The sequence below is a fragment of the Triticum aestivum genome, chromosome 2A (genome assembly GCF_018294505.1).
Source record: "Triticum aestivum cultivar Chinese Spring chromosome 2A, IWGSC CS RefSeq v2.1, whole genome shotgun sequence".
Classification (NCBI taxonomy): Eukaryota; Viridiplantae; Streptophyta; class Magnoliopsida; order Poales; family Poaceae; genus Triticum; species Triticum aestivum.
In genome coordinates, this window is record NC_057797.1 from 743,353,093 (window position 1) to 743,376,920 (window position 23,828).

General features: G+C 43.6%; 1 protein-coding gene across 1 annotated transcript; it reads right to left on the reverse strand.

The window, feature by feature from the left end:
* Positions 1-1,410: 1,410 nt before the first annotated feature.
* LOC123190789 (crossover junction endonuclease EME1) lies at positions 1,411-7,876 on the reverse strand. The gene is made up of 11 exons (XM_044603515.1): positions 6,918-7,876; positions 5,995-6,143; positions 5,831-5,896; positions 5,577-5,730; positions 5,365-5,471; positions 4,570-4,745; positions 4,062-4,125; positions 3,872-3,990; positions 2,763-2,852; positions 1,923-2,037; positions 1,411-1,830 (listed from the first exon to the last, which is right to left on the reverse strand). The coding sequence occupies exons 1-11, from the start codon at positions 7,834-7,836 to the stop codon at positions 1,678-1,680; spliced, it is 2,112 nt and encodes a 703-aa protein (XP_044459450.1). The 5' UTR covers positions 7,837-7,876; the 3' UTR covers positions 1,411-1,677.
* Positions 7,877-23,828: the final 15,952 nt, after the last annotated feature.

Below are 23,828 nucleotides of genomic sequence, written 5' to 3' on the forward strand. Positions count from 1 at the left end.
GGCACGGGTGCTTCGTCGGCCGCAGGCGCGATCTATTTTTTCAGAAAAACGTTTGAAGGAAGAAGACATATTTTGGTTCATTATATTTTTCATGCAACACTTCAAACTGATCCAAGCCAAATCCACTGACCCAAAACGAAATTTTAGTCTATTGGCTCCTAGCCATTCCCAAATTCATCACACAGAACAAAACATTACCGACAAGGAAACCATCCTCTCTAGAAACTAACCCTTATTTAGCAATCTCATGGGCCACTCTATTGCCGGCTCAAGGCTCTTCAAATCAACAAAAGTTGGCTTGTCTTGGAAAATGTTAGACATGTAATTTTTCACGTGGTTGGTGTGTGCATGTCAATGGCGACATAAAACCCCCGCTAAAGATGGCCCAAGCACCGCTTCCTACACACCAAAGAAACGGGATGGAATTTCCATAATAAAGATAACAAAAGTGGTCCCTCGCCACAACACTGGTGCTTGCAAAAACTTCTTTCGTCACATAGCTAGCATCCGTATTAATCTTGATGGTTTTGTCGTGTGCCGTCACCCAACCCGCACAAGGTAAAACAAGCGGAGGGCACAAACATAATGTGCAACACTTTTACCTTTGTCGGCTCCCGGAGAGACCGGATCCTCCCTAGGAGCTCCAGTGAATGTCATCCACAAAATTGTAGAAAGGAAATTTAGCAGAAGCCACAATTTATTTCATCTTTTTTGCGAAAGCGTTACCATCACCAAAATTCCATTGTCGCCAAAAAATATATATATTAATATACATTGTTTTCTTAAACCATCCCAGATTCTTTGAGGTCCAATCTCTTTCAACTTGGATCGATGTGCAACGTGCATGGTGGCGCCAACTTGCCGTGTACGGCCGTGAGCACACGTTCCAACCTTTGGCTTGAAGGAAGCCACGTACGGGCGCACTGCTCCGCTCCACGCCCCGTCCACCAGAAGTCGCGTACGGGCGTACGACGAGCTGGGCGCACCCGAGTAGTACTGCTCGGCACTTACTGCCCGGCCGCGATGTATCAACAGCAAGCAAGGAAACCGAACCCTCCGTGCCGTCGTCCTCTGTCGCTCGCTCTCCGCGATCAGGCCGGCCGTCGTGAGGGACGTCGGAGCTGCTAAACTAGCTCCCGTACGTGGCTTAGAGCACTAGGCACTAGATGTTCATTATTGGACGTGTTCCCTTTGGCGCCACTTTGATGCTTTCCATCTCTTTCATGTGCCCGTGGATGGAAGGCTCCCATCAAACAATAATCCCCTGCTCCTTCTCAGTTCTCACCTCCCTACTACTAGTCCCATCTCCTAGATCATAGTCCCAAACGTCCTAGTTCTAGGTAGAAGGATTGCAAGAGCTCCTGACTGTAGTCAACAATGTCCTTCTATCACAGAATACCAACACACAACTTCACAACACACGACTCATCTTACATACATACAGTATATATTAGCATAGCATTCCACAGGTCAATCCCCTAAGCATAAGATCCTTCTAGTTCTGCTTTCGTACAAGTCTCGCTGAACATGATAAGCGCCACCGTGCAGCACAGCAAGTAATGGCTTCATTACAATACTAGCTGCGTGGAGTTTTAAGTTTTAGCTTGGTGGTGCAACACCCAATACATACGCACTAGCTTGGCAGGTCCGAGGGGACCACACGATCTACCGTTAGGGTTACTCGGCAGCAGCATCCGCTTCCACTGCTCCATCTTCTGCCATGAGAGTCCTGTAAACCCTTCTAGAGCATACTGGTCCCAGCCTTCGGCTTTCCTCGCCTACGCGGTCCTCGCACATCAGGTCCTGCAGCAGAAGCTCCTTCTCGCGAACCTGTCGCATGCACAGGTTAAGGCTTGCGGGCGCACGAGGACGAACCCGTTTGTCAGCCTACTTTCAAGAGTGGTAAAAAGGGAAGCACTCACAGTTTTGGTGGAATCCATATATACTTTCAGAAGGGATCTCATGGTACTGTACTTCTTCCAGATTGCCAGGGCAAACCTTGGCTGGACTTTAGGGATAGCTATTAGAGCCTTCATCCTGCCACAAATAATTTACGTCAAGAGTTAGATAAGATAAAGGGCATATAACTCTGATCTGAACGCTGGAATTTTGAAAACATTGTTCTATGCATGGATGCCTAGTTGGATGCTAACAATGAGTGACTTGACTAGAAACAATATAATATAGAATTACTATCACCGTCGCCAACAGCTTCATCTAAATAGCAGCTGCGATATTACAATCCTGTTGCTCAGATTTGGTTAAACAGCATGACCCATTTATAAGGCGGTTTCTTTAGTATAACAGTTAGCACGAATATCAAAATCAAGCCAGTCCAACCTAGAGGTCCAAGACTGGCTTACATGTACGAGTTGAAGGCAACTCAACCACATATATAATTTTGGTTTTTTCCATTCCATAGGATTCAACTTGCTAATTTTGATGGGGAGCACTAGGCCGTAATACTAATAGAGTTTAGAACTCTGGTACCGAGACAGATTAGGCTACACAGCAGAGGAGACTCGTCGATGTAGGAACAAGCAACAAATGTTCTATTACTCTACAACTCTAATGAAACTCCTGCAGAAGGAAAAATAAGGCAACAACCAAACTAAGTGCGAGTAGCTTTGCACAAAAAGAATACTGGAAATGCACAGTTTATGGTATATGCAAAAACAGGAACAATTTCCAGTTTGATAAAATAGAATAATCAAGAGGAAGAAAACCGTATGGAGATCTGATTCGGTATATGTTCAACTTACCAGGTATCTTTCTTAGCCAGATCTTTATCAATGAAATTTTTAGGGATCACTGCACCATTAGCATGGACAGATAACCATGACAGTGGTTTCCTGCACAAGTCCATGGGGAAAACATTAATGAAAAATGGAGCTGCTTCTAGATTCAGTAAGACTATACAGGTCCAACAAATGGTGGCCAAAATAAAAATCATATCACTGAATATGTTCAAAATTAATAATGCTGGTCATTGAGGACCAAGCCTAGCTCAGGTGGCAAATTGCTTGAGACCAACAAACACACCTCCGGTCAAGGCTTTGCCTCCACGGTGCACGCTCATATTCAGTTGGGAAATATCCCCAGTGACACTAAAAATATAAATATCATTGGATAAAACTACATGACTAACTATTTTATAACATATTAGGCATTAGGAGGGCACACCATAATTATACCTAGGGGTAAACCAGCACTGAATACAAACTGGCTGCTGAATAAACATCAGCACCATAAAGGAAGAGTAACAGAGGTCCAAGGTAATGTGATTTTTAGTCTTTCGACGGAAAGTTTACACGTATTACAGGTGTGATTTCAGTGTGTATAGGAACCTTGGCACATTTTCCCCTGGTTTGGTGAGTGTGAAAGACAACTGCAAGACTAATACTGTACCCACTGGGAAATTAACATGTGAACTGAACTCGATGCGCTGAAGTCAAATCAAGTATATCCATCTAGCATAATCATGCACATCAGCTGTATTGAAATTAGGCTAACTTTGACTAATAAAATATAAGTCATATGATATTATATCATTGGATTCGTATTCGAAAGAACAACGATATTATTTTCATAGAATATATAAATCATATTTTGTAAGTTAAATTCATGGTCAAAATTGAGCTCAGATTTCTAGGGGGGCTTCTGTTGTGGACTGGGGGAGTACTTTTGCTTCATATACCAATGATCAATGTTATAGGCTACTGTTCAATTTCAGTCCGAATTCAGTATAGATGACTGCACAAATCAATTAGCATACAGTGAAATAGAACCAGGAAAAAAACAGAAAAGGCGACAAAAAGAAAGCACATACGACCATTGGTGAAATCATTCTGATCTAACAAATGTAGCTCACCTGAATCTGCAATTTGCAAGACTAGATGTCAAGCCAACAACATGCTCGGCTACTTCAGCTTCATCTGTGCATTGCCTTGAGTGAACTTTAACATGGTGTGTTGCTAACTTGCATAAAACCTGAAAAAACAAATCCATTACACATTCTAAAAGGATAGTTCAGGAAAATTTTGATAAGGTTGAAAATAGACCTCTTCCACTGGTGGGCGTTTCCAGCTATTAACATTGGGTGCATTCCTATACTGAGCCCGCTCGCTAACACGCCAGAAAAAATAAAGGACATTTTAGCATACTTCAAATACAAAAGATGAATACATTTCCTATTGCTTACAAGTTGTAACATTACAGGAAAATTAAAAAAATTATGCAGAACTATCATGCAAGTCAGATTTTTCTCACATAATGTTCCAGGCTTGAGTGTGTTTGTGTTTTGGATATGGCTTACACAATAAACAGGACAAGAGGACATCACAATGTAGCAATGAGTGGCATGTAATAGCAGTTGGAAACTCTGCAGTGGGCATAGTTTAGGTGAACGACAATAAAGAGTAGGAAAAAATAGCATGCCAAAGCTATAAGTAATGTTGCCGGCTACTTAGCACTAGTGCACGAAGAACAAAAGGGCATCAGGAGACAGTGAACGTAAGACGATCAACAGAAAACAGCAGCACAAGGTAATTCAGACTTTAAAGAACCAACCATTTATTTATGTAGTTCATCAATTTATTAGTGACGTAGCAAACAGTGAATGTTGGATAGCGATCTTGAACAAGGCGAACATGATCCCAGAAGAACCCACTGCTGATAAGATCGCAGAATTCCTCAGCTTGAAGCACAAATAGAATATACGGTACTTCTGCCACTGAAGCTGGGTCCTGCACACAATAATGTCACTTAGGAGTTAGGATATATACAAAATTTAACTACTTAAGGATATTTATAGCGTCGTACTAGACTACATGTGCTGCCCTTTCTATGTCACAATGCCTTGGATCTATATCTTACAGTAACTTTGCGTCATAAAGATACTTTTTCGATTCCTGGAAGCTTAACAGAAATGACACATCAGGAAAGTGCTTTAACTTACACCCTACTTCTCCATGGCTTGGAATGTATATAGATATTTCCTTTATATTATGGCATACTATATAACATTGGCAAATCCTAACAGTGTAGCACCTCTGTTGATAAGCTACAGGCCAGCATTTTCCCTCATGTGTGTGTTTATTTGTAGATTTTTAAGGATTTGATGACAATACACTAGCACTTGGGCTGCTCCAAGGAAGTTGTTCAATCAATTTTTCCCTTTTATCATCATTTTTTTCCAGGAATTCAAGTTGTCTCACATAAAAAATTATAGTTGAATGCTAAGGGCCCCTTTGGAACAGAAGAATTACGGAGAGAAAATGGAGGATTGCAATTTCTAAAGGCTAAACCAAAAGAGAGGAAATATTCATCACTAATATGACAGCTATTGTTATGACCAACAAGCACCTGGCCAATTTGAGGAACCTCCATCTTCCACAAAATCGATCCCTTGATTGGATTAGCCTGAACTCGATACTTAAGGCCCTTCTCCGCAAACCTTGTTAGAAGGGTACCTGTTTGCAAAGGTCCAAATACCTCAGCAACAGAGAAAGATGGAGACAAAATCACGATAATTTGATGCAACTAATTAATTGGCTGGGGTTTAAATTTTAAAATACCTCCAACTGAGCCAGTTTCAATGATTGTTGAGTCGATCTCAGCCACAATAGATTTTAAAGCATGTTTTCCTGATTCCCACTCGTCTTTTTCTTTTGCATATTTCTTCTGCTCTGCCTTTTGAGCTTTAATAGCTTCTTTCATGAGCTTATTTTCCTGCAAAGTAAATAGCACCCTCTTACATTCTGTATTCTCTATTCTCTATCATGCACCACAGTAAACATTTATTTTATAAAAAATGCTTAACGAGACAGACCTCCCGCTGTCGTTTCTTTTCTTCAACCATTTTCGCTTTCCCTTCCTTTATTAGTCTCCTCTTTTCCTATATAATGAAAGAGAGGTTTATTGCTTAAGTTGCATCTATTGTGAAACTTGAACTGAGAAGTTTGTTTATTGTCAGGCTTTGCTACTCAGTCAGACCTGCGTTGTCTTTCCTTCTTCTGTGTTGTCGTTTCTCTCCTCTTCCCGCATGGACTCTTCACAGGGTAAAATCAAATTGCCCGATGGCTCTTTGTACCCAAAGTCATCCAGCTCATCATCACTATCCAAAGATATCGGGGAAGAAGGTCCTGAAAAGGCACAAATTAGAGTTACTCAGTTACTCCTACCTAGGTGAATCCAAGTTATAATAAGTCCAGAACATGCACCGATCTAGTAAATAGTAATTAATGGGGCGGGATAGGGTGCCTCCACATAAGAAACGGAGAATATAAAACTAAACTGCTGTAAGACGCAAGAGCTGAAGTTATTCTTGATTTTCGTGTTAATAGAAGCTCATCTCTGAAGAAATGTAACATAAACAGTATATTACTTAGGGCTTGATATACAGTGAAAGTATTATCTACGTGACATGTTATCAAAAATATTAGTTGACATGGACTTGAGCGGTAGAGAAGTCATTTGTTCTACACGAGCTGAAGGATCGAGATTATACCATTCTTGATAAATAAAGGTTGCATTTTGTTTTGCAGTTCGGAATTTCAAATGTTCTTGGCCATTTTAGTCAGCAAAGGAATTTGCACCTTCTTGGCCTGTATCTAGAACAGACGCTAAAACAAAAAACCAACTAACAAATCATCTCAAATTGCACAAAACAACACCTATCTTGTCAGTCTTTTCTAGAAAAGACACCTACTTCGCCTCTCGTGACACAAAGCTAAATGCCTTGCAGCCTAAGCATGAGCACAACCAATTCCCATCTATCTTCTTGCCACGGAGCAAATTTCATAGATGAAGCCAGCGTACACAGTGCTCACTTCTTGGCAAGATGAGCCTAAAACAAAAGGCAGGTACAGGCCTATTTTCATCAAACAATGTATTTGCAGGGGCAGCAGAAAAGAAACCTCGAAAAGTGGAGGGGCCTGCCACATCCAAACGCGGGTTGGGGAAGAAACGTGTCTCAGCGTTGGGGCCGGTAGATCCGGGGAAAGCCGGCCCAGGGATCCCCAAATCATCAGCAGCATCAAAGTCGAACGAGCGCGGAAGAACAGGCGCATTAGGAACAGCAGCGCCACGGGATTGGGGGGCGAGTGAGCACGGAACGAACGACGGGGGAGTCCCGACTGGGACGCTGGAAGGCCCGGCCGCGCGCGAGGTGGTGAAGCCCGGGGTCTCCAGGACAACAATGTCGGGGTCGGCAGAGCCGGGGGAAGCCGACCCGGGGATCTCCAGATCAGCGGCATCTTCGAAGTCGATATTGCGCCGGAGAACAGAATCAGGCGTGCGGGGACCATCGCCGCCGGAGCGGGGGCTGAGCGAGCACGGGACGAACCCCGGGGAGGCCCCGGCCCGGCGCACGGGGGTGTAGCCCGGCGTCTCCAGGACAACAATGTCCAGGTCGATAGATCCGGGGGCAGACGGCCCAGGGATCTGCAAAGCAGCGGCGCGGAACGGGCTCGGGAAGAAAGAACCGGGGGGAGCGGCGGCGCGGGGGCGGGGGGCGAGCGAGCACGGGACGAACGACGGGGGAGTGCCGGTCCCGGGCGCGGCGGATCCGGGCTCTCGCCGCTTCGGCGGGGGCGGAGGGGTGTCGTCGTCGATGCAGATGGGGGACATCGGCAGCCGGCGCTTGGGGAAGGCCGGGGAGGAGGAGGAGGCGTCGAGGAGGCCCCGGGAGGCGCGGGAGCGGGGGGCGGGGGTGGAGGCGGCGGTGTCGTCGTCGTCGTCCTCGAGCTCGACGACGGCGATGCGGGCGGCGGAGACCCGGGAGCCGATGGTCGGCGCCATGGCGCTGTCTCCCAGGGCGTCCTCCAGCGAACTCATTTCGGAGTGGGGAGTGGGGGTGGGGAATCGAGGGTTTCCGCCGGAGGCGGGCGAGGGTTTCGGTTTTGAGGTCTGCCGCAACGGGAAAGCTGTTCCCCATGGGCTGCATTTAGCGCGGCCCATCAACTGGCGCACTTTCTACTTCTTTTCAAAAAAATCGGAATTTCTAATATATCAAGTTTCATAATAGGAAAATTACGTGTCCCAAAATATATATACACGCAAAAAAAAATGTCCACGTGTAACCAAAAATTATGTTTATATATTTGAAAACAACTGTGGCATGCTAAAAAATATAATGTAAATACAAACTATGTAAAAATATTAATGATAATAAATCTAGTTTTCATGTACAATAGAATTAATATTCATGCAAATGAAAAAAATACTCGTACATTTAAATTTTTATGTATTTTAAAAAAAAATAAAAATGAATAAAAGGGAAGATAAATAATTAGAATGAAATGATAAAAATTTAAAAAATAAATAAAAGGAGAAACTAATAAATGTAAAACAAAAACCGAAAATGAACATAAATGTGAAACATATTTTGCTAGCCCACCAAATAAATGTTTCAAGCGTTACTCTCCTATTTGCAGCACATGGTAAATGGATGCATTGCACAAGGTTTTTTGTAAGGGAAATGCTTTCATGGCTAGCTTTATTAAATTCAAACAACGGTTATATCGTCCGTTAAAAGTTCAGAAATAGCTTCAAACCTTCTACAAGAGCAGCCGCTTCAACTCACACCATGTCCGCAACATGTTCCAGCTTAGCCGTGGATGCAGCAATGTACAGACCGTCACTATCACGATTAATTGCACCACGGGCTCTAGTGTTACCATCTTCATAAAAAACAACATCAACATTTAGGGCAAGCTGACCCGACAAGGGTCTTTTCCAACGGTTCAGTCTTGGGGTTCATGATGATGGTTTGCTCGCAGCGCGTACAAAATTCAGTGAAAGAGCCCAGGTTGATTGACAAGACCGGACCGGTGTTTGAACCTCTTCCTGTCTTATTAAAATAGGACGTTGATAACCACCGCAAGTGTGGTCTGGAGGCAGACCACCCGGACGGAGACGTGCGGTGGGAAGCAGCATCGACTGAACGATTTCCTCGAACCGAGACGTACGGCGGGAGGCAGCATCGACCGAACGATTTCATTCGATCGACTCCAGCTGTACCCCTCCTGATGGGCCACAAGTGGTCAAAAGCCTAACAACAAATATATAAAAACCGCGAAAAAACTATATAAAAGCAAAAAAACTGTTGGTTACAAGACACGCAATTTACCTATGTGAACTATAGGGAAAACAACAACGAAATAACAACATGTTGCCATTGTTTAAAAACAGAAATTTCGCCAAAATGACAAAGAACACATGGCAATTTTTTTCCGAGTACTTCATATTTACAAATATGTTTGCAATAGTCCAAAAAATGTTCGTGATACATAGAGATTAGATATTACTAAAAAACAAATGGTTCAAAAAAGATCCTTTTTGATGCAAAAAAGGCACAAAAAGAAAAAAGTTCAACCAAAATTGTCGTGAGCAATGGAGGTAAAAATCGCCATGTATGTGAAAATAAAAAATGTGGCAATAAATGTAAAATTGTATGGCAAATAGAAAGGTAACTTTTCTATGGCCAATATTTTAAAAAAGTAAGAAATTGACATGGCAAAAATAAAGTAAAAATTCCATGGCAATAAAAGTAAAAATAAACATTATAATTTTTTTGCAAAAAGTTATAAATAACCAAATGGCAAAATTTTATGTTACACCAAATGGCAAAATTTATTGCATCCACTATCGCATTTGGTACTGAACACACAATATTCATGAAAAAAACATATTTGCCATGATCCATTTAAAGTAAATTTCCCATGATTTGTCAAAAATAGAATTGTCATGTAGTTTGGCATATCTATTCCGTTTGAAAGAAATTTGCCATGCTTCATGAAATAGAATTGCCATGGTCCATGGGAACAAATGCCATATAGTATGGCATATCTATTCCCTTTGAAACAAAATTTCCATGCTTCGTAAAATAGAATTGCCATGGTCCATGGGAAAAAATGCCATATAATATGGCAAATCTACCCCATTTAACTAAAAATGTCATAGTTCGCGTAAAATAGAATTGCCATGGTCCGTGGGAACAATTTGTTGGGGAACGTAGCAGAAATTCAAAAAATTTCTACGTGTCACCAAGATCAATCTATGGAGAGACCAGCAACGAGGGGAAGGAGAGTGCATCTACATACCCTTGTAGATCGCTATGCGGAAGCGTTCAAAAGAACGGGGTTGAAGGAGTCGTACTCATCGTGATCCAAATCACCGGAGATCCTGGTGCCGAACGGACGGCACCTCCGCGTTCAACACACGTACAGCCCGGTGACGTCTCCCATGCCTTGATCCAGCAAGGAGAGAGGGAGAGGTTGAGGAAGACTCCATCCAGCAGCAGCACAACGGCGTGGTGATGGTGGATGAGCGTGGTACTCCAGCAGGGCTTCGCCAAGCACCGCAAGAGACGAGGAGGGGAGAGGTAGGGCTGCACCAGGGAGAGATCAAATCGCGTGTTGGGCAGCCCCTAGGCCTCAAATATATATAGGGGAAGGGGAGGAGGGTGCGCCCCCTCTAGGGTTCCCACCCCTAGGGGGGCGGCAGCCCTAGATGGGAAAGGGGAGGCGGCCAAGAGGGGGGAGAGGGAGGCGCAGGGAGCATGGGCCTTAGGGCCCATCTGCCCTTAGGGTTTGCCCCCCTTCCTCTCCTTAGGCGCCTTGGGCCCTTGTGGGGGGCGCACCAGCCCACCTGGGGCTGGTCCCCTCCCACACTTGCCCCATGCAGCCCTTCGGGGCTTGTGGCCCCACTTGGTGGACCCCCGGGACCCTCCCTGTGGTCCCTGTACATTACCGATAAACCCCGAAACTTTTCCGGTGACCAAAACAGAACTTCCCATATATAAATCTTTACCTCCGGACCATTCCGGAACTCCTCGTGACGTCCGGGATCTCATCCAGGACTCCGAACAACTTTCGGTAACCACGTATATCTATTCCTTATAACCCTAGCGTCATCGAACCTTAAGTGTGTAGACCCTACGGGTTCGGGAGACATGCAGACATGACCGAGACGTTCTCCGGTCAATAACCAACAGCGGGATCTGGATACCCATGTTGGCTCCCACATGTTCCACGATGATCTCATCGGATGAACCACGACGTCGAGGATTCGATCAATCCCGTATACAATTCCCTTTGTCTATCAGTACGATACTTGCCCGAGATTCGATCGTCGGTATCACGATACCTTGTTCAATCTCGTTACCGGCAAGTCTCTTTACTCATTCCGTAACACACCATCCCGTGATCAACTCCTTGATCACATTGTGCACATTATGATGATGTCCTACCGAGTGGGCCCAGAGATACCTCTCCGTCACACGGAGTGACAAATCCCAGTCTCGATTCGTGCCAACCCAACAGACACTTTCGGAGATACTCGTAGTGCACCTTTATAGCCACCCAGTTACGTTGTGACGTTTGGCACACCCAAAGCACTCCTACGGTATCCGGGAGTTGCACAATCTCATGGTCTAAGGAAATGATACTTGACATTAAAAAAGTTTTAGCATACGAACTATACGATCTTGTGCTAGGCTTAGGATTGGGTCTTGTCCATCACATCATTCTCCTAATGATGTGATCCCGTTATCAATGACATCCAATGTCCATGGTCAGGAAACCGTAACCATCTATTAATCAACGAGCTAGTCAACTAGAGGCTTACTAGGGACATGGTGTTGTCTATGTATCCACACATGTATCCGAGTTTCCTATCAATACAATTCTAGCATGGGTAATAAACGATTATCATGAACAAGGAAATATAATAATAACCAATTTATTATTGCCTCTAGGGCATATTTCCAACACAATTGCCATGTAGTACAACAAAATATATCCCATTTAACTAAAGTTGCCGTGTTTTGTCAAAAAAAATCCATGGTGGAGGGTGGAAATTGCCATGTAGTATGGCAATTTTGTATTCAACAAAAAAATCCATTTCAATAAATTTGCCATGCTTCATTAAATATAATTGCCATGGTCCGTGGGAAAAAATTGCCATGTAGTATGGCAAATCTAATCCATTTAACTAAATTTGCCATGGTTCATAAAAAACTTGCCAAAATGTGGAGGGGGGGAATTGCCATGTAGTATGGCAAATCTATTGCATGTGATGTGGCCAAAAAAATATTGTACTCGGCACCAAAAAATCCATTCAATTTTTTCCATGTTGTGTAAAACTATAAAACTACCATTGCCATGAAACTGTTGGGGAACGTAGCAGAAATTCAAAATTTTCCTACGTGTCACCAAGATCAATCTATGGAGTCATCTAGCAACGACGGAGGAGTGGATCTACATACCCTCGTAGATCGCGCGCGGAAGCGTTCAAGAGAACGGGGTTGATGGAGTCGTACTCGTCGTGATCCAAATCACCGATGATCCTAGCGCCGAACGGACGGCACCTCCGCGTTCAACACACGTACGGAGCAGCGACGTCTCCTCCTTCTTGATCCAGCAAGGGGGAAGGAGAGGTTTATGGAGATCCAACAGCACAACGGCGTGGTGGTGGAAGTAGCGGGATTCCAACAGGGCTTCGCCAAGCGCTGCGGGAGGAGGGAGATGTGTCATGGGAGGGAGAGGGAGGCGCCGGGACTTGGGTATGGTTGCCCTCCCTTCCCCCCACTATATATAGGGCCAAGGGAGAGGGGGAGGGCGCAGCCTTGCCCCTTCCTCCAAGGAAAGGGTGCGGCCAAGGGGGGGAGGAGTCCATCCTCCCCAAGGCACCTCGGAGGTGCCTTCCCCCTTTAGGACTCTCCCCTCCTCTTGTCCCTTTGGCGCATGGGCCTCTAGGGGCTGGTGCCCTTGGCCCATACAGGCCAAGGCGCACCCCCTACAGCCCATGTGGCCCCCCGGGGTAGGTGGCCCCACCCGGTGGACCCCCGGGACCCTTCCGGTGGTCCCGGTACAATACCGGTGACCCCGAAACTTGTCCCGATGGCCGAAATAGCACTTCCTATATATAATTCTTTACCTCCGGACCATTCCGGAACTCCTCGTGACGTCCGGGATCTCATCCGGGACTCCGAACAACTTTCGGGTTACCGCATACTAATATCTCTATAACCCTAGCGTCACCGAACCTTAAGTGTGTAGACCCTACGGGTTCGGGAGACATGCAGACATGACCGACATGACTCTCTGGTCAATAACCAATAGCGGGATCTGGATACCCATGTTGGCTCCCACATGTTCCACGATGATCTCATCGGATGAACCACGATGTCAAGGACTTAATCAATCCCGTATACAATTCCCTTTGTCTAGCGGTACGATACTTGCCCGAGATTCGATCGTCGGTATCCCGATACCTTGTTCAATCTCGTTACCGGCAAGTCTCTTTACTCGTTCCGTAACACATCATCCCGTGATCAACTCCTTGATCACATTGTGCACATTATGATGATGTCCTACCGAGTGGGCCCAGAGATACCTCTCCGTTTACACGGAGTGACAAATCCCAGTCTCGATTCGTGCAAACCCAACAGACACTTTCGAAGATACCCGTAGTGTACCTTTATAGCCACCCAGTTACGTTGTGACGTTTGGCACACCCAAAGCACTCCTACGGTATCCGGGAGTTACACAATCTCATGGTCTAAGGAAATGATACTTGACATTAGAAAAGCTTTAGCATACGAACTACACGATCTAGTGCTATGCTTAGGATTGGGTCTTGTCCATCACATCATTCTCCTAATGATGTGATCTCGTTATCAACGACATCCAATGTCCATGGTCAGGAAACCGTGACCATCTTTTGATCAACGAGCTAGTCAACTAGAGGCTTACTAGGGACATGGTGTTGTCTATGTATCCACACATGTATCTGAGTTTCCTATCAATACAATTATAGCATGGATAATAAACGATTATCATGAACAAGGAAATATAATAATAACTTATTTATTATTGCCTCTAGGGCATATTTCCAACAATCTCCCACTTGCACTAGAGTCAATAATCTAGTTCACATCGCCATGTGATTAACACTCACAGGTCACATCGCCATGTGACCAACATCCAAAGAGTTTACTAGAGTCAATAATCTAGTTCACATCACTATGTGATTAACACTCAATGTGTTTTGGGTTTGATCATGTTGCTTGTGAGAGAGGTTTTAGTCAATGGGTCTGCAACATTTAGATCCGTATGTACTTCGCAAATCTCTATGCTATATTTGGAGCCATTTCAAATAACTGTTCTACTTGGAGCTATTCCAAATCGTTGCTCCATTATACGTATCCGGTATCTCTACTCAGAGCTATCCGGATAGGTGTTAAGCTTGCATCGACGTAACCGTTTACGACGAACTCTTTTACCACCTCCATAATCGAGAAAATTCCTTAGTCCACTAGTTACTAAGGATAACTTTGACCGCTGTCCTGTGATCCATTCTTAGATCACTCTTGTACCCCTTGACAGACTCATGGCAAGGCACACTTCAGGTGCGGTACACAGCATAGCATACTGTAGAGAGCCTATGATAAAAGTATAGGGGACGACCTTCGTCCTTCCTCTTTCTTCTGCCGTGGTCGAGCTTTAAGTCTTAACTTCATACCTTACAACTCAGGCAAGAACTCCTTCTTTGACTGATCCATCTTGAACACCTTCAAGATCATGTCAAGGTATGTGCTCATTTGAAAGTACCATTAAGCGTTTTGATCTATCCTTATAGATCTTGATGCTCAATGTTCAAGTAGCTTAATCCAGGCTTTCCATTGAAAACACTTTTTAAATAGCTCTACATGCTTTCTAGAAATTCTACATCATTTCTGATCCATAATATGTCAACAACATATACTCATCAGAAATTCTATAGTGCTCCCACTCACTTCTTTGGAAATACAAGTTTCTCATAAAACTTTGTATAAACCCAAAATCTTTGATCATCATCAAAGCATACATTCCAACTCCAAGATGCTTACTCCAGTTCCTAGAAGGATTGCTGGAGATTTGCATACTTATTAGCATCTTTCAGGATTAACAAAACCTTCCGGTTTGTATCACATACAACCTTTCCTCAAGAAAATCGTCGAGGAAACAATGTTTTGACATCCTATCTGCAAGATTTCATAAATAATGTAGTAATCGCTAATATAATTCCAACAAACACTCTTAGCATCGCTACGAGTGAGAAAGTCTCACCGTAGTCAACTCCTTGAACTTTGTCGGGAAACTTCTTAACGACAAGTCGAGCTTTCTTAATGGTGACAATTAGCATCATTGTCCGTCTTCCTTTTAAAATCCATCTGTACTCAACAGCCTCACGACCATCGAGCTGTTCTGTCAAAGTCTACACTTTGTTTTCATACATGGATCCTCTCTCGGATTTTATGGCCTTGAGCCATTTACGGAATTCAGGCCCACCACCGCTTCTCCATAGCTCGTAGGTTCATTGTTGTCTAGCAACATGACTTCCAAGACAGGATTACGTACCACTCTGAAGTAGTACACATCCTTGTCATCCCACGAGGTTTGGTAGTGACTTGATCTGAAGTTTCATGATCACTATCATAAGCTTCCACTTCAATTGGTGTAGGTGCCACAGGAACAACTTCCTGTGCCCTGCCACACTCTAGTTGAAGAGACGGTTCAATAACCTTATCAAGTCTCCACCATCCTCCCACTCAATTCTTTCAAGAGAAACTTTTCCTCGAGAAAGGACCCGATTCTAGAAACAATCCCTTATTGCTTTCGGATCTGAGACAGGAGGTATACCCAACTGTTTTGGGTGTCCTATGAAGATGCATTTATCCGCTTTGGGTTCGAGCTTATCAGCCTGAAACTTTTTCACATAAGCGTCGCAGCCCCAAACTTTTAAGAAATGACAGCTTAGGTTTCTCTAAACCATAGTTCATACGGTGTGATCTCATCGGAATTACGTGGTGCCCCTTATAAAGTGAATGTGGTTGTCTCTAATGCCTAACCCATAAACTATCGTGGTAATTCGATAAGAGACATCATGGTATGCATCATATCCAATAGGGTGCAGTTATGATGTTCGGACACACCATCACACTATGGTGTTCCAGGCTGTATTAGTTGTGAAACAATTTCCACAATGTCTTAATTCTGTGCCAAACTCGTAATTCAGATATTCATCTTTATGATCATATCATAGATCTTTTATCCTCTTGTCACGACGATCTTTCAACTTCACCCTGAAATTACTTGAACCTTTCAATAATTAGACTCGTGATTCATCAAGTAAATGTACCCAACATCTACTCAAATCATCTGTGAAGTAAGAACATAACGATATCCACTACATGCCTCAGCACTCATTGGACTGCACACATCAAAATGTATTACTTCCAACAAGTTGCTTTCTAGTTCCATTTTACTGAAAACGAGGCTTTCAGTCATCTTGCCCATGTGGTATGATCCGCATGTCTCAAGTGATTCAAAATAAAGTGAGTCCAAACGATCCATCTGTATAGAGTTTCTTCATGCATATCTACCAACAAACATGGTTCGCATGTCTCAATCCTTTCAAAAATGAGTGAGTCCAAAGATCCATCAACATGGAGCTTCTTCATGCGTTTTATACCGATATGACTTAAGTGGTAGTGCCACAAGTAGGTGGTACTATCATTACTATCTTATATCTTTTGGCATGAACATGTGTATCACTATGATCGAGATTCAATGAACCATTCATTTTAGGTGCAATACCATTGAAGGTATTATTCAAATAAACAGAGTAACCATTATTCTCTTTAAATGAATAACCGTATTGCGATAGACATAATCCAATCATGTCTATGCTCAACGCAAACACCAAATAACAATTATTTAGGTTTTAATACCAATGTCGATGGTAGAGGGAGCGTGCGATGCTTGATCATATCAACCCTGGAAACACTTCCAACACATATCGTCAGCTCACCTTTAGCTAGTCTCCGTTTATTCCGTAGCCTTTTGTTTCGAGTTACTAACACTTAGCAACCGAACCGGTATCTAATACCCTGGTGCTACTAGGAGTACTAGTAAAGTACACATCAACACAATGTATATCCAATATACTTCTATCGACCTTGCCAGCCTTCTAATCTACCAAGTATCTAGAGTAATTCTGCTCCAGTGGTTGTTCCCCTTATTACAGAAGCACTCAGTCTCAGGTTTGGGTTCAACCTTGGGTTTCTTCACTAGAGCAGCAGCTGAATTGCCGTTTCATGAAGTATCCCTTCGTGCCCTTGCCCTTCTTGAAACTAGTGGTTTCACCAACCATCAACAATTGATGCTCCTTCTTGATCTCTACTTTTGTGGTGTCAAACATCGCGAATATCTCAAGGATCATATATGTCCCCGATACATTATAGTTCATCACGAAGCTCTAGCAGCTTGGTGGTAATGACTTCGGAGAACCATCACTATTTCATCTGGAAGATCAACTCCCACTCGATTCAAGCGATTGTTGTACTCAGACAATCTGAGCACAAGTTCAACAATTGAGCTTTTCTCCCTTAGTTTGCAGGCTAAGAAAATCGTCGGAGGTCTTATACCTCTTGACGTGGGCACGAGCCTGAAATCCCAATTTCAGCCCTCAAAACATCTCATATGTTTTGCGACGTTTCAAAACCGTCTTCGGTGCCTCAATTCTGAACCGTTTAACTGAACTATCACGTAGTTATCAAAATGTGTATGTCAGATGTTCGCAACATCCACAGACGACGTTCGAGGTTCAGCACACTGAGCGGTGCATTAAGGACATAAGCCTTCTATGAAGCAATGAGGACAATCCTCAGTTTACGGACCTAGTCCGCATAATTGCTACTATCAACTTTCAACTAAATTTTCTCTAGGAACATATCTAAACAGTAGAACTGAAGCGCGAGCTACGACATAATTTGCGAAGACCTTTTGACTATGTTCAGGATAATTAAGTTCATCTTGTGAACTCCCACTCAGATAGACATCCCTCTAGTCATCTAAGTGATTACATGATCCGAGTCAACTAGGCCGTGTCCGATCATCACGTGAGACGGACTAGTCATCATCGGTGAACATCTTCATGTTGATCGTATCTACCATACGACTCATGCTCGACCTTTCGGTCTCTTGTGTTCCGAGGCCATGTCTGTACACATGCTAGGCTCGTCAAGTCAACCTAAGTGTTTCGCGTGTGTAAATCTGTCTTACACCCGTTGTATGTGAACGTTAGAATCTATCACACCCGATCATCACATGGTGCTTCGAAACAACGAACTGTCGCAACGGTGCACAGTTAGGGGGAACACCTTCTTGAAATTTTAGTGAGGGATCATCTTATTTACTACCGTCGTTCTAAGTAAACAAGATGCATAAACATGATAAACATCACATGCAATCAAATAGTGACATGATATGGCCATCATCACTTTGCTTCTTTTGATCTCCATCTTCGGGGCTCCATGATCATCATCGTCACCGGCATGACACCATGATCTCCATCATCATGATCTCCATCATCGTGTCTTCATGAAGTTGTCTCGTCAACTATTACTTCTACTACTACAACTAATGGTTAGCAATAAAGTAAAGTAATTACATGACGTTTATGTTGACACGCAGGTCATAAATAAATTTAGACAACTCCTATGGCTCCTGCCGGTTGTCATACTCATCGACATGCAAGTCGTGATTCTATTACAAGAACATGATCAATCTCATACATCATATATATCATTCATCACATCCTTTGGCCATATCACATCACATAGCATACCCTGCAAAAACAAGTTAGACGTCCTCTAATTGTTGTTGCATGTTTTACGTGGCTGCTATGGGTTTCTAGCAAGAACGTTTCTTACCTACGCAAAAACCACAACGTGATATGCCAATTGCTATTTACCCTTCATAAGGACCCTTTTCATCGAATCCGATCCGACTAAAGTGGGAGAGACAGACACCCGCTAGCCACCTTATGCAACTAGTGCATGTCAGTCGGTGGAACCAGTCTCACGTAAGAGTACATGTAAGGTCGGTCCGGGCCGCTTCATCCCACGATGCCGCCGAATCAAGATAAGACTAGTAACGGCAAGCATATTGAACAAAATCAATGCCCACAACTACTTTGTGTTCTACTCGAGCATAGAAACTACGCATAGACCTAGCTCATGATGCCACTGTTGGGGAACGTAGCAGAAATTCAAAATTTTCCTACGTGTCACCAAGATCAATCTATGGAGTCATCTAGCAACGAGGGAGGAGTGGATCTACATATCCTCATAGATCGCGCGCGGAAGCGTTCAAGAGAACGGGGTTGATGGAGTCGTACTCGTCGTGATCCAAATCACCGATGATCCTAGCGCCGAACGGACGGCACCTCCGTGTTCAACACACGTACGGAGCAACGACGTCTCCTCCTTCTTGATCCAGCAAGGGGGAAGGAGAGGTTGATGGAGATCCAACAGCATGACGGCGTGGTGGTGGAAGTAGCGGGATTCCAACAGGGCTTCGCCAAGCGCTGCGGGAGGAGGGAGATGTGTCATGGGAGGGAGAGGGAGGCGCCAGGACTTGGGTATGGTTGCCCTCCCTTCCCCCCACTATATATAGGGCCAAGGGAGAGGGGGGGCGCAGCCTTGCCCCTTCCTCCAAGGAAAGGGTGCGGCCAAGGGGGGGAGGAGTCCATCCTCCCCAAGGCACCTCGGAGGTGCCTTCCCCCTTTAGGACTCTCCCCTCCTCTTGTCCCTTTGGCGCATGGGCCTCTAGGGGCTGGTGCCCTTGGCCCATACAGGCCAAGGCGCACCCCCTACAGCCCATGTGGCCCCCCGGGGTAGGTGGCCCCACCCGGTGGACCCCCGGGACCCTTCCGGTGGTCCCGGTACAATACCGGTAACCCCGAAACTTGTCCCGATGGCCGAAATAGCACTTCCTATATATAATTCTTTACCTCCGGACCATTCCGGAACTCCTCGTGACGTCCGGTATCTCATCCGGGACTCCGAACAACTTTCGGGTTACCGCATACTAATATCTCTATAACCCTAGCGTCACCGAACCTTAAGTGTGTAGACCCTACGGGTTCGGGAGACATGCAGACATGACCGAGATGACTCTCTGGTCAATAACCAACAGCGGGATCTGGATACCCATGTTGGCTCCCACATGTTCCACGATGATCTCATCGGATGAACCACGATGTCAAGGACTTAATCAATCCCGTATACAATTCCCTTTGTCTAGCGGTATGATACTTGCCCGAGATTCGATCATCGGTATCCCGATACCTTGTTCAATCTCGTTACTGGCAAGTCTCTTTACTCGTTCCGTAACACATCATCCCGTGATCAACTCCTTGATCACATTGTGCACATTATGATGATGTCCTACCGAGTGGGCCCAGAGATACCTCTCCGTTTACACGGAGTGACAAATCCCAGTCTCGATTCATGCCAACCCAACAGACACTTTCGGAGATACCCGTAGTGTACCTTTATAGCCACCCAGTTACGTTGTGACGTTTGGCACACCCAAAGCACTCCTACGGTATCCGGGAGTTACACAATCTCATGGTCTAAGGAAATGATACTTGACATTAGAAAAGCTTTAGCATACGAACTACACGATCTAGTGCTATGCTTAGGATTGGGTCTTGTCCATCACATCATTCTCCTAATGATGTGATCTCGTTATCAACGACATCCAATGTCCATGGTCAGGAAACCGTGACCATCTTTTGATCAACGAGCTAGTCAACTAGAGGCTTACTAGGGACATGGTGTTGTCTATGTATCCACACATGTATCTGAGTTTCCTATCAATACAATTATAGCATGGATAATAAATGATTATCATGAACAAGGAAATATAATAATAACTTATTTATTATTGCCTCTAGGGCATATTTCCAACAGAAACATGAACTAAGATTGCCATGGCCCATTTGAAAAAAGAAAATTTCCCATGTTACAAAAAGAAACAAAATTGCCATGGTCCATATAATTAAAAAAATTGCCATGCCCCATAAACTACATTTGCCATGATACATAGACTAAGTTTGTCATGGTCCCATTCTAAAAAAGAAAAATTGCCATGTTGGAAAGAAGGACAAAAATTTGACATGTTGTCGTTCAAAACAGAAAATTTGTACGATGCATAGACTAGAAATGCCAAGATCCATAAACTATAATTCCCATGATGCATGCACTAAAATTGCCATGGTCCCGTTCAAAAAGAAATTGCCATGTTGTAAAAAAGAGAAGAATTGTTGTCGCCCCGTTTACAAAGTTCAAAATTAAGTATGAACACGAAAATTTTCCATGGCAGATTCGTATCAAGAATTGCTGTGTTTTGTATGATGAATTTACCCCGTGTGAAAAAACACAAAAGGTTGGAATCAAGTATGAACGAGAAACTTGCCATGGCAGATTCTATCAAATATTGTTGTGTTCTTTTATCAAATATTACATGAAATTTGCCAAGAATGTGAAGTAATAAAAAATTGATCAAATGTTGCCATGGCAAATGCATGTTTCCTTTTGCCATTGTATTTTCAATGAAAATGTCATCTTTTACGTAATAAAATTGTCGTGTATGTGAAAATAACAAAAACAAAATGATCAAAAACAAATTTCCATGGCAAATGCAAAGTCAAAATGCCATGGCACATGGAGTAATAATGCTATGGTACATGAAAAAAAGATAGATTTGCCATGTTATATGAATTAAATTTGCCTCGATAGTAACATTGAAATTGCCATGTAGTTATTGAGTAGCATGCCAAATTATTAAGTAGGAAAATGTACATACATATGGGTGAGTTGCCATCTACCATGAAACCAACATGGCAAAATTAGGCTGATTGAACATGGAGGAGTTGCCATGTCTATATTTAGTACCATTACAGAATGATGGCATGAAGATGGCAAACATGGCAAAAAAATCATTTCAGCCATGGCAACTGATGGGTTATGGATCTGATGAACTTGCCACGCATTTGGTATAGTAGCATACGAATTGCTTGGTACCTGTTAACAGACATAACAAATATGAAACATGGCAAATTTCAGACTTTTATAGAGAGGGATTTGCTATGTATTTATTCAGAAATATGAAAAACAAAGGATGTGTTGTGGTTCAAAAAACATGGCAAACAACGCAAGTTTTTACAGTTCCACACATAGGGCAGGTTGCCATCTATTTATTCAGTAGAATGGCAAAATGATGAGAGGACAAATGTAAATGCATTAACTGCCGTATGGCATATCAGAACACATGGCAATTTTCAGCGCCAAACAGTAGGATAGTTGCCATGTATTTATTTAGAAGCATGGCAATTGATAAGAAGTGGAATTGTAGACACATTAACATCAGTATGAAATGGCAGATAACACAAAAACACATATTTCAGCTACAATTTTTGTGAACATGCATACATATGAAAGATAATGAGTAGAATTAGCCATTTTCATAATAAAATTTGCCATGGAAACAACCATTTTCACACTGGGGCGGGAAACTAAAACATTCAGTAGAAAATGGTGAACAAAACAGGGAAATCAAAAACGCAGGGGGGAGGACCTGTGTTGGGAAGTGACAAGCTAACGAGCAGATTGCAGGCAAGTAGATAGCCGGGGCCGGCCATGCCGACAATGCTACAGCGGTGACACCCACGAGAAGAGGGTGGTTGATGTCTACTACACAACCTTTTTCTTGTAGACGTTGTTGGGCCTCCAAATGCAGAGGTTTGTAGGACAGTAGCAAATTTCCCTCAAGTGGATGACCTAAGGTTTATCAATCCGTATGAGGCGTAGGATGAAGATGGTCTCTCTCAAGCAACCCTGCAACTAAATAACAAAGAGTCTCTTGTGTCCCCAACACACCCAATACAATGGTAAATTGTATAGGTGCACTAGTTCGGCGAAGAGATGGTGATACAAGTGGTATATGGATAGTAGATAAAGGTATTTGTAATCTGAAATTATAAAAACAGTGAGGTAACTAATGATAAAAGTGAGCGTAAACGGTATTGCAATGCTAGGAAACAAGGCCTAGGGTTCATACTTTCGCTAGTGTAAGTTCCCTCGACAATAATAACATAATTAGAACATATAACTATCCCTCAACATGCAACAAAGAGTCACTTCAAAGTCACTAATAGCGGAGAACAAACAAAGAGATTATGGTAGGGTACGAAACCACCTCAAAGTTATTCTTTCCAATCAATCCGTTGGGCTATTCCTATAAGTGTCACAAACAGCCCTAGAGTTTGTACTAGAATAACACCTTAAGACACAAACCAATCAAAACCCTAATGTCACCTAGATACTCCAATGTCACCTCAAGTATCCGTCGGTATGATTATACGATATGTATCACACAATCTCAGATTCATCTATTCAACCAACACAAAGGACCTCAAAGAGTGCCCCAAAGTTCTACCGGAGAATCACGGCGAAAACATGTGCCAACCCCTATGCATAGGTTCATGGGCGGAACCCGCAAGTTGATCACAAAAACATACATCAAGTGAATCACGTGGTATCCCATTGTCACCACAGATACGCACGGCAAGACATACATCAAGTGTTCTCAAATCTTTAAAGACTCAGTCCGATAAGATAACTTCAAAGGGGAAACTCAATTCATTACAAGAGAGTAGAGGAGGGAAGAAACATCATAGGATCCAAATATAATAGCAAAGCTCGCGATACATCAAGATCGTATCACCTCAAGAACACGAGAGAGAGAGAGATCAAACACATAGCTACTCGTACATACCCTCAGCCCCGAGGGAGAACTCCTCCCTCCTCGTCATGGAGAGCACCGGGATGATGAAGATGGCCACCGGAGAAGGATTCCCCCTCCGGCAGGGTGCCGGAACGGGTCTAGATTGGCTTTCGGTGGCTACGGAGGCTTCTGGCGGTGGAACTCCCG

Bases quoted from the DNA above. Each gene is read 5' to 3' on its own strand.
- LOC123190789 (XM_044603515.1), bottom strand. From the start codon at position 7,836: ATGAGTTCGCTGGAGGACGCCCTGGGAGACAGCGCCATGGCGCCGACC. The intron at 6,144-6,917 runs GTTTCTTTTCTG...GTGCCTTTTCAG, and splicing joins AGGCCCCTCCACTTTTCGAG to GACCTTCTTCCCCGATATCT. The intron at 2,853-3,871 runs GTGAGCTACATT...GGACTTGTGCAG, and splicing joins CTTGCAAATTGCAGATTCAG to GAAACCACTGTCATGGTTAT.